Genomic DNA, 10,351 nt, shown 5'->3' with positions numbered 1-10,351 from the left:
CAAGCACTAGAGGACCAGCTAACTCAGGAGCAGTTCGATAACGAGTTAGAAAAGGATCTAGAAGTGATGCTTACTCAGGAGCAATGTGACGAGGAGGAAGGGGGAGCAGAAGGAAGAGCAGGAGAGGCTGCTGAAGGCAAAGAAGAAGAAGATGACTCAGAAGAGGGATATGAAAGTCTCGAGGATCCTTTCCCGCGTGAAGCCAGAAGGAGGCCAACGGAGGAAGATTTGGACAAGGATTTTGACCCGAATGAGGAGGTAGGGAAAAAGCTTTAGCTTGTAAATTTTGCTAAAGCTTTGGCTGTGTTACCTCTGCTAACACTTTGACCTGTCGTATATATAGGTCCCTCCTGAAACTCGGAAAAGACGACGTCGACGTCCGCGACATCTCGCTGGACAAGACGGAGTAGAGGAAAGGAGAGCAGAGGCAACAGCCACAAAGACGAATCGCGATACCTCTGCTCCATAAACTCAAGACACAACCATGACTACCAAGCCTAAGAGGAAACGAGGGGATAGAAAAGGAAATCTATATCCAGATAAGGCATGCTATGTGATAACAGAGGTCGGGCCAGCAGGGGAGATCCTTGAGCCAAAGGAATTAAGAGGAAAATTCCATAATGCGATCAGGGCCCTAGTAATAGATAAATTGAACCTAGCAATCCCTAACTAGAAAGAGGTACGAGAGAACACAAAGAATGCACTATGGGATGGGCAGCTGAAGGTCAATTTTAGATTTCCGGAGGGTAAGCACAAATTGGTAAAAAAATACTATCAGGATGATGGGAGAGTCATTCTGACGTTAGAGGTCGGAGCTCAACATGAAGTATATCCAAAAGGGGTTAACTTCTTTCAACGAGTTCGGCAAAATAACTCCTAGTCAATGGAAGGAGCTCGTGGCTTAGAAGACTTCATCGGAGGCATTGGAGCTCAGTGCCCATAACACCGAGCTGGCGAAGAGGAACAAACACCACCATCATCTAGGCCCCGGTAGCTACTATGCCAAGGAAGAACATTTTAGGAAGATGGATGAAGAGGCCGCAGCTGCTGGGAATATTGATGTGACGAATTTAAACATACGCTCAAGGAACTGGATATATGCGAGGAGTACAGAATTATCCGGCAGTAATCTTAAGTTTGATAAGCCAGAGACCCAAGAGGCGGTATCAAGGATACTGAAATATACTGAAGACAAGGAGAAGGGCTCATTCAATCCTTCCAGAGAGAGGGATGAGCTTAGCCTTGGCTTGGGAAACAAGGAGCACACGGGCCGCACCAGGGGGCTAGGGAAAAGGATGACCTAGAAGCAAGGATTCGAAGAGGACAGGCACATGTACAAGAAACATGGCCGAGATCGGGAGACTAGTCTTGAGCTCCAAGTGAAGGCTCTAGTTGCGAAGACGCTGGAGGAGCAAGGACTATCTATAGAGCCACGGATATTAGAGACGCCGCCAGGAGAACTGGCATTAGTTGGCAGCCCTCTGAAAGTTCCTAGCAGCCAAGGTTCCACTGCAGCCACAACCCCAGTTGATCGCATACGGGAACCAACTAGTTGCACCTTGGTGTTTCTCAGTGGCCAGCAGAACACTGTGATGGAGGTGGCAACGTGTGTGGCACATCCTCCCGGTGGCTTACACCACAATAATAAGATACCTCCGGACTACACTACGGTCGAGGTGCATACAGTGAAGCCCAAGTTCATGCAGTGGAGGATAGACTACGCAACTCCCGAGGAGCTGGTGTTACTCGGAGACATTATGGGGCAGTTCATCCTCTGGCACAAATGGAACATTATATTGACTGCTTCTTCACCGCCTCCCCCTCTCCCAAATTTGGAGCGAGTTGTTGAGGTCGGGGAGATATTTTCACCGTCTCGTGACCCCCACATTCCTGAGATGCCACATTCTTCCCCGCCTTCTAGCGAGCATGTGCCTGATGAGATGCCACAACCTTCTCCAGCTCGTACCGAGCAAGTGCATCATGAGATACCACAGTCTTCTCAACCAGCACAGCCGATACATGAACAACGAGTGCCTCCTGAAGAAGCTGCAGCATAAGAAGATGAGGACGTGCCTGAATGGGAACTTCGAAAGAAGCATCCAATCACCATAAGGCCAGTTTATGTTCCGATCAAAGACGTCTCGTCAGTGTCCAAGTGCTATTCCCATGACCAGTTCAAGCCTGAGAACCAAGTTAAAAAAGTCCCATCACGGGGTTCTGAGGAGGCCATCACCAGCAAACTCCACCAAATTGCAAAGCAGTATCCAAATGTTGATGCCATCAAATGGTCAAAGAATTGCCCAAAAACATATGAAAAAGGCAAGCCCTTCCTACCAAACCGGGACATCCAGCGCCTACCACTTGAAATGAGAAGGTTCCATGATTGGTACTTGCGTGTTCTCCCAACGAGCATAGATATCATACAAGCATGCTTTCCCACCGGCACAATTGAAAGCCCAGCCGGGAAAATTGTCTTTGACTTCGATGACATGCAAACATGCTTTCACCTAGGAGAAATGGAGATGAATCTAATTCGCACGTGGTGCCTGTAAGTCCTTGTCCTCTCGATATGATATGAATGTCATCTTTGAATTTTGTTGTAACTAACCCACACCGTGATTTGTAGAATGCAAGTGCACATTGTCAAACAAATGCCAAGTGTAAAAGTCGGGTATGTGGACCCTTAAGCTATAGCCCAAATAAATTTCAATTACCCTAAACGGTGGACACTTGATGCCAAAGAGCTAGCTGCTGCAAAGACTCTTCAGGAGAAAGAGCACATCCGTACGGCGAAACTAAGGAAAGAGTCCCTTAAGGTTACGGCATACATTGCCCTGGCTTTCAAAAATCTCCAACAACACTCTACTATATGGCTACCATACAACTTCGAATAAGCTCAACTCTATACTTAAAACTTTGTTCGATATATTTTATTCGATGCAAAAGAGCTTATCTAGTTCTATGATTAAATTCATGCAGCAACCACTGGATTTGTATAGCCGTCGATGTCGGGAGGAGCATGGCATGGGTCTTTGATTCATTAGATAAGGACCCGGCGACATACAAAGACTTCATATCGATTCTCAAGACGTATACATATCGACAATCCTCATTAGCTTATATGTTTGTATACATACTTGTAACGTTCACTTTTGGATACAAACAAGTTGTATTTGCTAAAATAATTCAAACAGGGCATTTAGGTTCTATGTCACTAATCATCATGGAAGGCATGATCCAGCAAGGAAGGAAAAGCTGGCTATACAAACACTATGTGTGATAAGTGTAACTTACTTCTTCAGTACTCCATTACATGGCTTTCAAAAGCATTACTTAACATTTTCATATGCAAAACACACAGTGCCCCAAGCAGAAGGCTGGGAGTGTACATTGTGGATACTATATATGTTCTATAATGAGTAACACCGGTGCCTACAGGAGACACTCCTTAAGGGTAAATTTGAACCTCTTCACCCGTAGTATAAAAACTTCAAAAATGGTATGAAATACTAAACTGAAACTTATTCTCTTGTAGTGGAGAGAAGAGAAAGGAACGAAAAGAGACCCATACAAGGATGACCAACTCTTAGAGCTCGTCGGTGACCTTTGCAACTTCATATTGGACCAGATTGTACACGTCAGAGGCGTCTACCATGACCGAGAGTCTGAGTTAGGTACAAATCCTCAGTACCAACACCTTCGTGAGACTGAAAGACTAGCTCTAGGACGTTGATAACAATGTGTATGGAATTTATATATTTAATGATGGATTGTATATATTCTTGTGAATTGGACTTATAATTGTAGTTTATAGAATACACCTGTGCTTATAGTCGTGGTCGCGGGGCGTTCGGCAACGTGAACACGGTTCGGAATGTTGGTCGCGGGGCGTTCGGCAACATAAAAGCGGTTTGGAACATTGGTCGTGGGATGTTCGGCAACGCGATTTTGAATTGTAAATTTGAATTTTTTTTTACGGAAAAACGTACTGTAGGGGCGGTTCTAGATTGAACCGCCCCTACAAATACCTGTTTGTAGGGGCGGCTGGTAATACAAACCGCCCCTACAAATCGATTTGTAAGGGCGGCTGGTAATACGAGACGCCCCTACAAATCGATTTGTAGGGGTGGCCTAGGAACCGCCCCTACAAATACATAATTTAAAGAGACCCTTGCGTAGAGACGGCTGAGCAAACCGCCTCTACAAATAGTCTATGACCATCCCTAAAAATCTTTTTTTGACGTAGTGCAGGCGGTGTTTTCACCCATGCCTACAGAGACACGTACAGAGCATAACACACCAAGCCGACACATGCAGACAACGAGTTGAAGCTGGAGTAGACCAGCGCTGCCAGAGCTTTTGTAGACGCCGCATCCGCCGGATCTAGCTCGCTGGATCTGGCCTGCAGCATTCGCGGTAGTAGGAGGGGGAGGTCCGCCGAAAGCAGCAGCAACCACCAGATCTGGCTCGCCCTTGCCTGCCGCGTTGTCGTCTCCCACCGCGTCCCGGCACAGTGCCAGAGCAGCAGCTCCAGCACAGGCGCGCACGCGCCGGCGGCCCTGCTGCCAGCAACAACGGCCCCGTTGCGTGCTCCTCCCTCGCCCAAACGGTGTGGAAGAAGGCCATGGGAGCGGCCGTGCCCTGAGAGGTCGAGCGATGCACGGCACCCCGTCCTTCCACCATGGGTCAGCATCCTCGGTGGCTCCGCCGTGCACGCTGCGTTGGATGCAAAGCGAGCAGAGGACCTGACCGGGTCGCGCACGCCTGAGCGTGGGTCGCGCGGAGCGGCGATGCCACCATCGAACTCCACGCGCGGGTCCTCCAGCCCCTCGCGACGACCAGGACCACACCGTCTGACTGCGGGCTGCGGGCGCATCCGCTCGAGGCTCGACCGCTGCACGGGATGCGGACGGCCGGATCCGCTCGATAGCTTCTTGAGGTCGCATGTGCGCCATGGACAGCCGGGCCGCCACGCAGCCGCAGCCGCAGCCGGATAGGGGTCATGCGACGTGTCGCTAGCCCAGTTGCCCCACGGGCCGCGGAGAATGAATCACCTCAAATCGACCCCAAAGGCCACAGGAAGGAGGGGCGACACCACTAGGGGTGGAACGGAGAGGAGATTGGGGATAGTGTAGGAGAACACAGATGGGACAATAGAGAGGACGAATTCTGTGGGATAAAGGTGGACAACAACACCGGGCCGGAGTGGAAGGTAGAGGAGACCAGAGAGGACAACGATGGGAGAGTGGCACTGGGGTGGGAGCGGCGAGGGCGAGAAGACACTGTGGAGCGTGAAAGAAGAAGGGGAAGGTGACCCGAATACTCCCGTGCCCCATCCACTTGCACCGTCGGAGCCACGACACCCGCTCACTCGCGACCCGTGCGAGCCAAGCCCGAGAGAAATGGATTTCGTTTTCGTTTCTTCGGAGCCTGGCTCAGCGAGCCAGTTTGCATGTCGGCAACCAGGCCCAGCAGCCTACCCAGCCAACCAATCACTGCATGCCAAGGGCCAAATTCTCCCAACCAATCACGCCCTAAGTCAAGCTCCTTTTTCAGCTTCCGCTCTCTCTTCGTACTCCCCTCAACGTGTTTAACAGAGCTTCGTCCACGGAGCATAGGTGCGTTTACTTATCAAAGCTGTTTACCAGCTCACGAAGCTGCTCATGGAGCTATACCAAACACATCTTAAGTTTTGACCCGCTTCATATGGCGTAGTGGATTGTGTGAACGTGAATCTTTTTTTTAGCATAGTGAACGTGAATCTGATATGCTATATATATGTAGGATCGATGTGTCAATGTGGCTCTTTTCACTCTCAGCCCTCCTCTACGCTGGCTATGGCTTCCCCATCGCCAAATAAATTTTGTGAAGTCGCCCGTTACCTACCAGAGAGTTCCATGCATCTAACTGTATGATTGATCCGACCTTAATTTAAGCGACAGACACAACTCACAACATCTATAGCGGCGTCCTAAGCAATGGCGCATGACCAGCAGACGGCGCCGGTCATCACGACGACGCCTGCATTCGTCGTGCACCGGCACAAGCTTGTGCTCGTTGGCCCGGCGGGACCGACGCCCCGTGAGACGAAGCGCCTGTCCGACATCGACGACCAGGAGACACTGCGTGGGTACCTGCCGTTTGTTCACTTCTACCGCCGCGGGACCGGGGCGCATGCCGACGACGACCGCAACGACCCGGCGGATGTCATCCGCCGTGCGCTCGGCGAGGCGCTGGTGCCGTACTACCCGCTCGCCGGGCGGCTGCGCGAGGTGGAGGGGCGGAAGCTGGTCGTCGAATGCACCGGCGAGGGCGTGGCGTTCGTGGAGGCCGACGCCGACGTGCGCCTGGCGGGGCTGGAGGCCGCCGGCCCGCTGATGCCGCCGTTCCCATGGATCGATCAGCTGTTGTGCGACGTGGACCGCTCCAGCGGCGTGCTCAACTGCCCCTTGCTGTTCATCCAGGTGACCCGGCTGCTGTGCGGCGGCTTCGTCTTGGCGCTCCACATCAACCACAACATCTCCGACGGCATAGGCCTCGGCCATTTCCTGTCCGCCGTCGCGGAGCTCGCACGCGGCCTCCCTGCGCCGACGACCGCCCCACCGCCGTGGTCCCGGGAGCTGCTGGAAGCACGGGTCCCGCCGAGGCCCGCGTTCCCGCACCGCGTGTACGACGCCTCGCCCATACCGCCGCCACCGCCGCCGCCGGGAGACATGGTCGTGCGCACGTTCACCTTCGCCCGACGCGACGTCGCAGCGATCAAGGCGCGCCTCCTGACGCACCTCCACGGCACTGCCACGACCTTCGAGGCGCTCACGGCGGCGCTCTGGCGGGCCCGCACGGCCGAGCGGGAGCTCTCGCCGCGTGAGGAGGTGCGCCTGGTGTGCATCGTCGGCTTCAGGGGCATTCGCGAGCTGGGAATTCCCGCTGGTTTCTACGGGAACGCGGGCGTGCCCTCGGCAGTGCTGACCACCGCCGGGGAGTTGCAGGCCAGCTCGCTAGGCGACACGGTGGAGATGGTGCGGGAGGCGAAGGCGGCCGTCACCGCCGAGTACGTGCGGTCCACCATCGACCTCCTCGTGCTGCGTGGACGGCCGTCCATGCCAGCGACGGCAAACTTCTTCGTCGTGTCGGACAACCGGCACTTGGGTCTGCATCGCGTGGACTTGGGGTGGGGTATGCCGGTGTACGGAGGCATTGCGACCGTTGGGTTTGGGGGCATCTTTCTTGTTGCAGTCATGGACGGCGACGGGGAGGATGCCGTGGCCGTGCCGGTCATGCTGCCACGGCCTGCCATGGATCGCTTTGCGACAGAGCTTGAGAAGATGGTGGCCCCCTCGCTCGTGGTTGACCCGGCACCAGCAATGCCGCCAGCGCACATACACACCGACAGAGGATACACACAGCACCGCCGGCCTTGGTACAAGCAAATAGTGTGACATTTTGATGAATCAATACATCACACGGTTGTACTGCATAAGTTACTCTTCCATTGCTAAAGCATTCTGATGGTTTAGCATCACACAGTTGTGAAGAGACTTATGCGAAATAACAATAAAACATGTTTTCATCCAAAAGTTCCATATTTCATTCATTTGGCTTTTGGTTACAAAATGCTTCATATCCATGCATAATATAAATCCATATGTTAAGCTAATGTCCCCAACATTGATAATGCTCGGTGTCCGTCCGTCCGTAGGCCGCTTTCTAGGCCTGCACTACTGGCCCAACAAGTCCGCTTCCTCTCTGCGCGTCTCCATATCTCTCTCAAAAATATCTCCCACTCTAGTGCTCACCCATCACGTGCGGCTGCGTCGTCCGCTCACCGCTTCCGTCTTCCCTGCCGCGCACCCCATCCCTCGTCGCGTGACTCCCCCATCCAGCGTTGTGCCCCCTCCGTCACCGCGCCGCGCCCCTGCTCCAGCTCGCTGCACACTGTGCCTCGTCCCCCGCGCGCACCAAGGTGCTGCTAGGGTGCTGCCGCCGCCGCCGTTCTCCACCAGAAGATCGTGGCCATTGCCGACGTCATGGCCACCGTGACACGCTACCTCAGCAAGGACATGTTGCGATGAAAACGCATGTTGCAAGCGTATGTTTAAGTGTTCTAGACGTTTCAGAGGTATGTTGCAATTATTTCATATGGATGTTGCAAAAGTAGATCGGGAATGTCGCACATGTTGCAAGTGTTTCAGAGGCATGTTGCAAGTGTGTCAGAGGTTTGTTCAAAACGCTTCATCTGTTCCAGACGTTTGTTGTAAGCGTTCTGATCTGGATGTTGCATATGTTTCACACATATATTGCAATAATATGTTCCAAATGTTTCAGTTGCAGTCTTATGTGGGAGTAAGTGTTTTTATGTTGCAAGTTGCAAGTGTTTTATCTGGATGTTGCATATGTTTCACATATATGTTGCAATGCATGTTCCAGATGTTTCATACGTATGTTGTATTTAAGTGTTTAATGTTGCACGTGTTTCATACTCGGAGAGTCAGGGGGGCGCTGGGGAGTGATGGTGGCAAAGCACGGGCGTTGGGGAATAGGAAGCGGTGAAATGGGGCCAGCAGACAGGGGCGTGCGGAGCGTGCGGTGCCCTATGGATGGGGCGCACTGGGGACCAGCTGGTCGGGACGGGGCGAACTGACCTCAAATCAGGGCAGATAGGGCGGGCTGCGCGTGCGAGGCGAGTCGTTCGGACGTGCGGATGCTGCGATGGGGCGGGGTGCGCGTGCGGGTCGGGAAAAAACAGAGGACGGGGGAAGGCTACATGGGTGTCCGGACACGGACGCGCGCGTCCGTCCGGGCGCTAGCACTACCGTTCCAAAATTGATTATTATTAGTGTCCTGTATGGGCGCGCCAAAGCGCGCCATTCGTCCTAGTTTTTTTTGAGAGAGGATGCCCATCGACAAGCTTATTGATTCATCTGAATAGTTACATTGTTCGTCAAAAAGTCAAGAAGGAAACACTAGGGGTTTATTGACCCAAATACATGATTGTTTACAAATGAAACAGTCTTCTACTATTTCATGAGCAACCCGATTGGCATCCCTATATATGACAATGTTCTATTGAAGCATCCACAAAATCTCTCCACATATTGTAGCAATCGTCGTAAATTTGTGCTGCCGAAAAACCCTCTCCTTCATTGTTTCGACCACCATCATACAATCTGCCTGAACAATGAAACCACTACTACCAATTTGTTGACCTAGTTGCATACGCTTCCGCCATTCGTCCTAGTTAACTACAAACGTGGCTACCCGTACTCCTACCCTTATGGGCTTTGATGACTTGACCAATGCAAGGTACTAAGCCCATCACTCATTCCACAATAGGTTAGGTCATATAGGAAGCCCACTGATTTCTCAAAAAAAAAAAAAAAAAGAGGAAGCCCACTGGGGCAGTGGGCACACCCGCTCACAGTCACAGGTTCTTTCATTGCCCTTTCAGTGTGAGTGCATTTACGTGCAAGAGCCTGTCTGTTTATTAAAATTATTCCTTTCTTCTTTACGGCCCATAACTTTTTTTTTTCATTCTCAACTTACTAGACTATCTATAGTTTAACATCCCCTCAAAAAAAATCTATAGTTTAACAGTTTTTAAAAAGCCAATATTTAAGGGGCACTTTTGTTACTAAACCTTCAAATCTCATTTTTCTTCTTCGTGCCATGTCCAGATTTTGGACGTTAGGAGCAAGCTTGGGAGATTTTTAATTTAATGTAAGTTGATGTGGAATACTTGAGAACACTTATATTTGTGTACAAATTTTGAATCCTAGGAAGGCCAATATGTTTTGATGGACAGATATACAGTAATTAAAAAAAAAACTCGAGAAACTGAAACTTTAGAAGATTTTCAGACAATCATATGTGACTTCCGTCAGTAAATGAACTTACTCCCTTCGTTACAAATTATACGTCGCTTTGACTTTATTTGTACATTTATTTTGCTATGTATCTAGATATAACATATGTCAAAATACATAGCAAAATGGATGAAACAAAAAAGTCAAAGCGTCTTATAATTTGGAACAAAGAGTACGTACTTGTTCAACAGAGTAGGGAAAATTCTGAAGTAGCTTGGAGAATTTTGTCCCTGCTATAGTGAAGATGTTTTTTTTTGTTTTTTAGCTTCACAAGCTTTCTCAGCGTTTGGCAAAACAACTCTCAAAGGAATAAATTACAACAATGCCCTTTGCCTTATCTTCTTCCCTTCCACGCCCTTTCTTCCCCATCCCCGACGCCCATGAGCCCCTAGGCGGCCACATCCTTGGCTCTCGGCGGTTGCGTCACCCAACAAACGCGCCCACCTGCGGCAGCCAGCGGCATCCCCGTCCCCGCGCCCTCAGCAGCG

The 10,351-nt window shown here is 51.0% G+C and overlaps 1 protein-coding gene across 1 annotated transcript; it reads left to right on the top strand.

The window, feature by feature from the left end:
• The first annotated feature begins 5,798 nt into the window (after nt 1-5,798).
• Nucleotides 5,799-7,610, top strand: LOC136512751 (benzyl alcohol O-benzoyltransferase-like). Its single transcript, XM_066506746.1, has one exon. The coding sequence runs from the start codon at nt 5,979-5,981 to the stop codon at nt 7,437-7,439; it is 1,461 nt and encodes a 486-aa protein (XP_066362843.1). The 5' UTR covers nt 5,799-5,978; the 3' UTR covers nt 7,440-7,610.
• The last annotated feature ends 2,741 nt before the right edge of the window (nt 7,611-10,351 follow it).

Source organism: Miscanthus floridulus, chromosome 16, assembly GCF_019320115.1.
Source record: "Miscanthus floridulus cultivar M001 chromosome 16, ASM1932011v1, whole genome shotgun sequence".
NCBI classification, from domain to species: domain Eukaryota; kingdom Viridiplantae; phylum Streptophyta; class Magnoliopsida; order Poales; family Poaceae; genus Miscanthus; species Miscanthus floridulus.
This window is presented reverse-complemented; position numbering and strand designations above follow the sequence as displayed.

Bases quoted from the DNA above. Each gene is read 5' to 3' on its own strand.
- LOC136512751 (XM_066506746.1), top strand. From the start codon at position 5,979: ATGGCGCATGACCAGCAGACGGCGCCGGTCATCACGACGACGCCTGCA.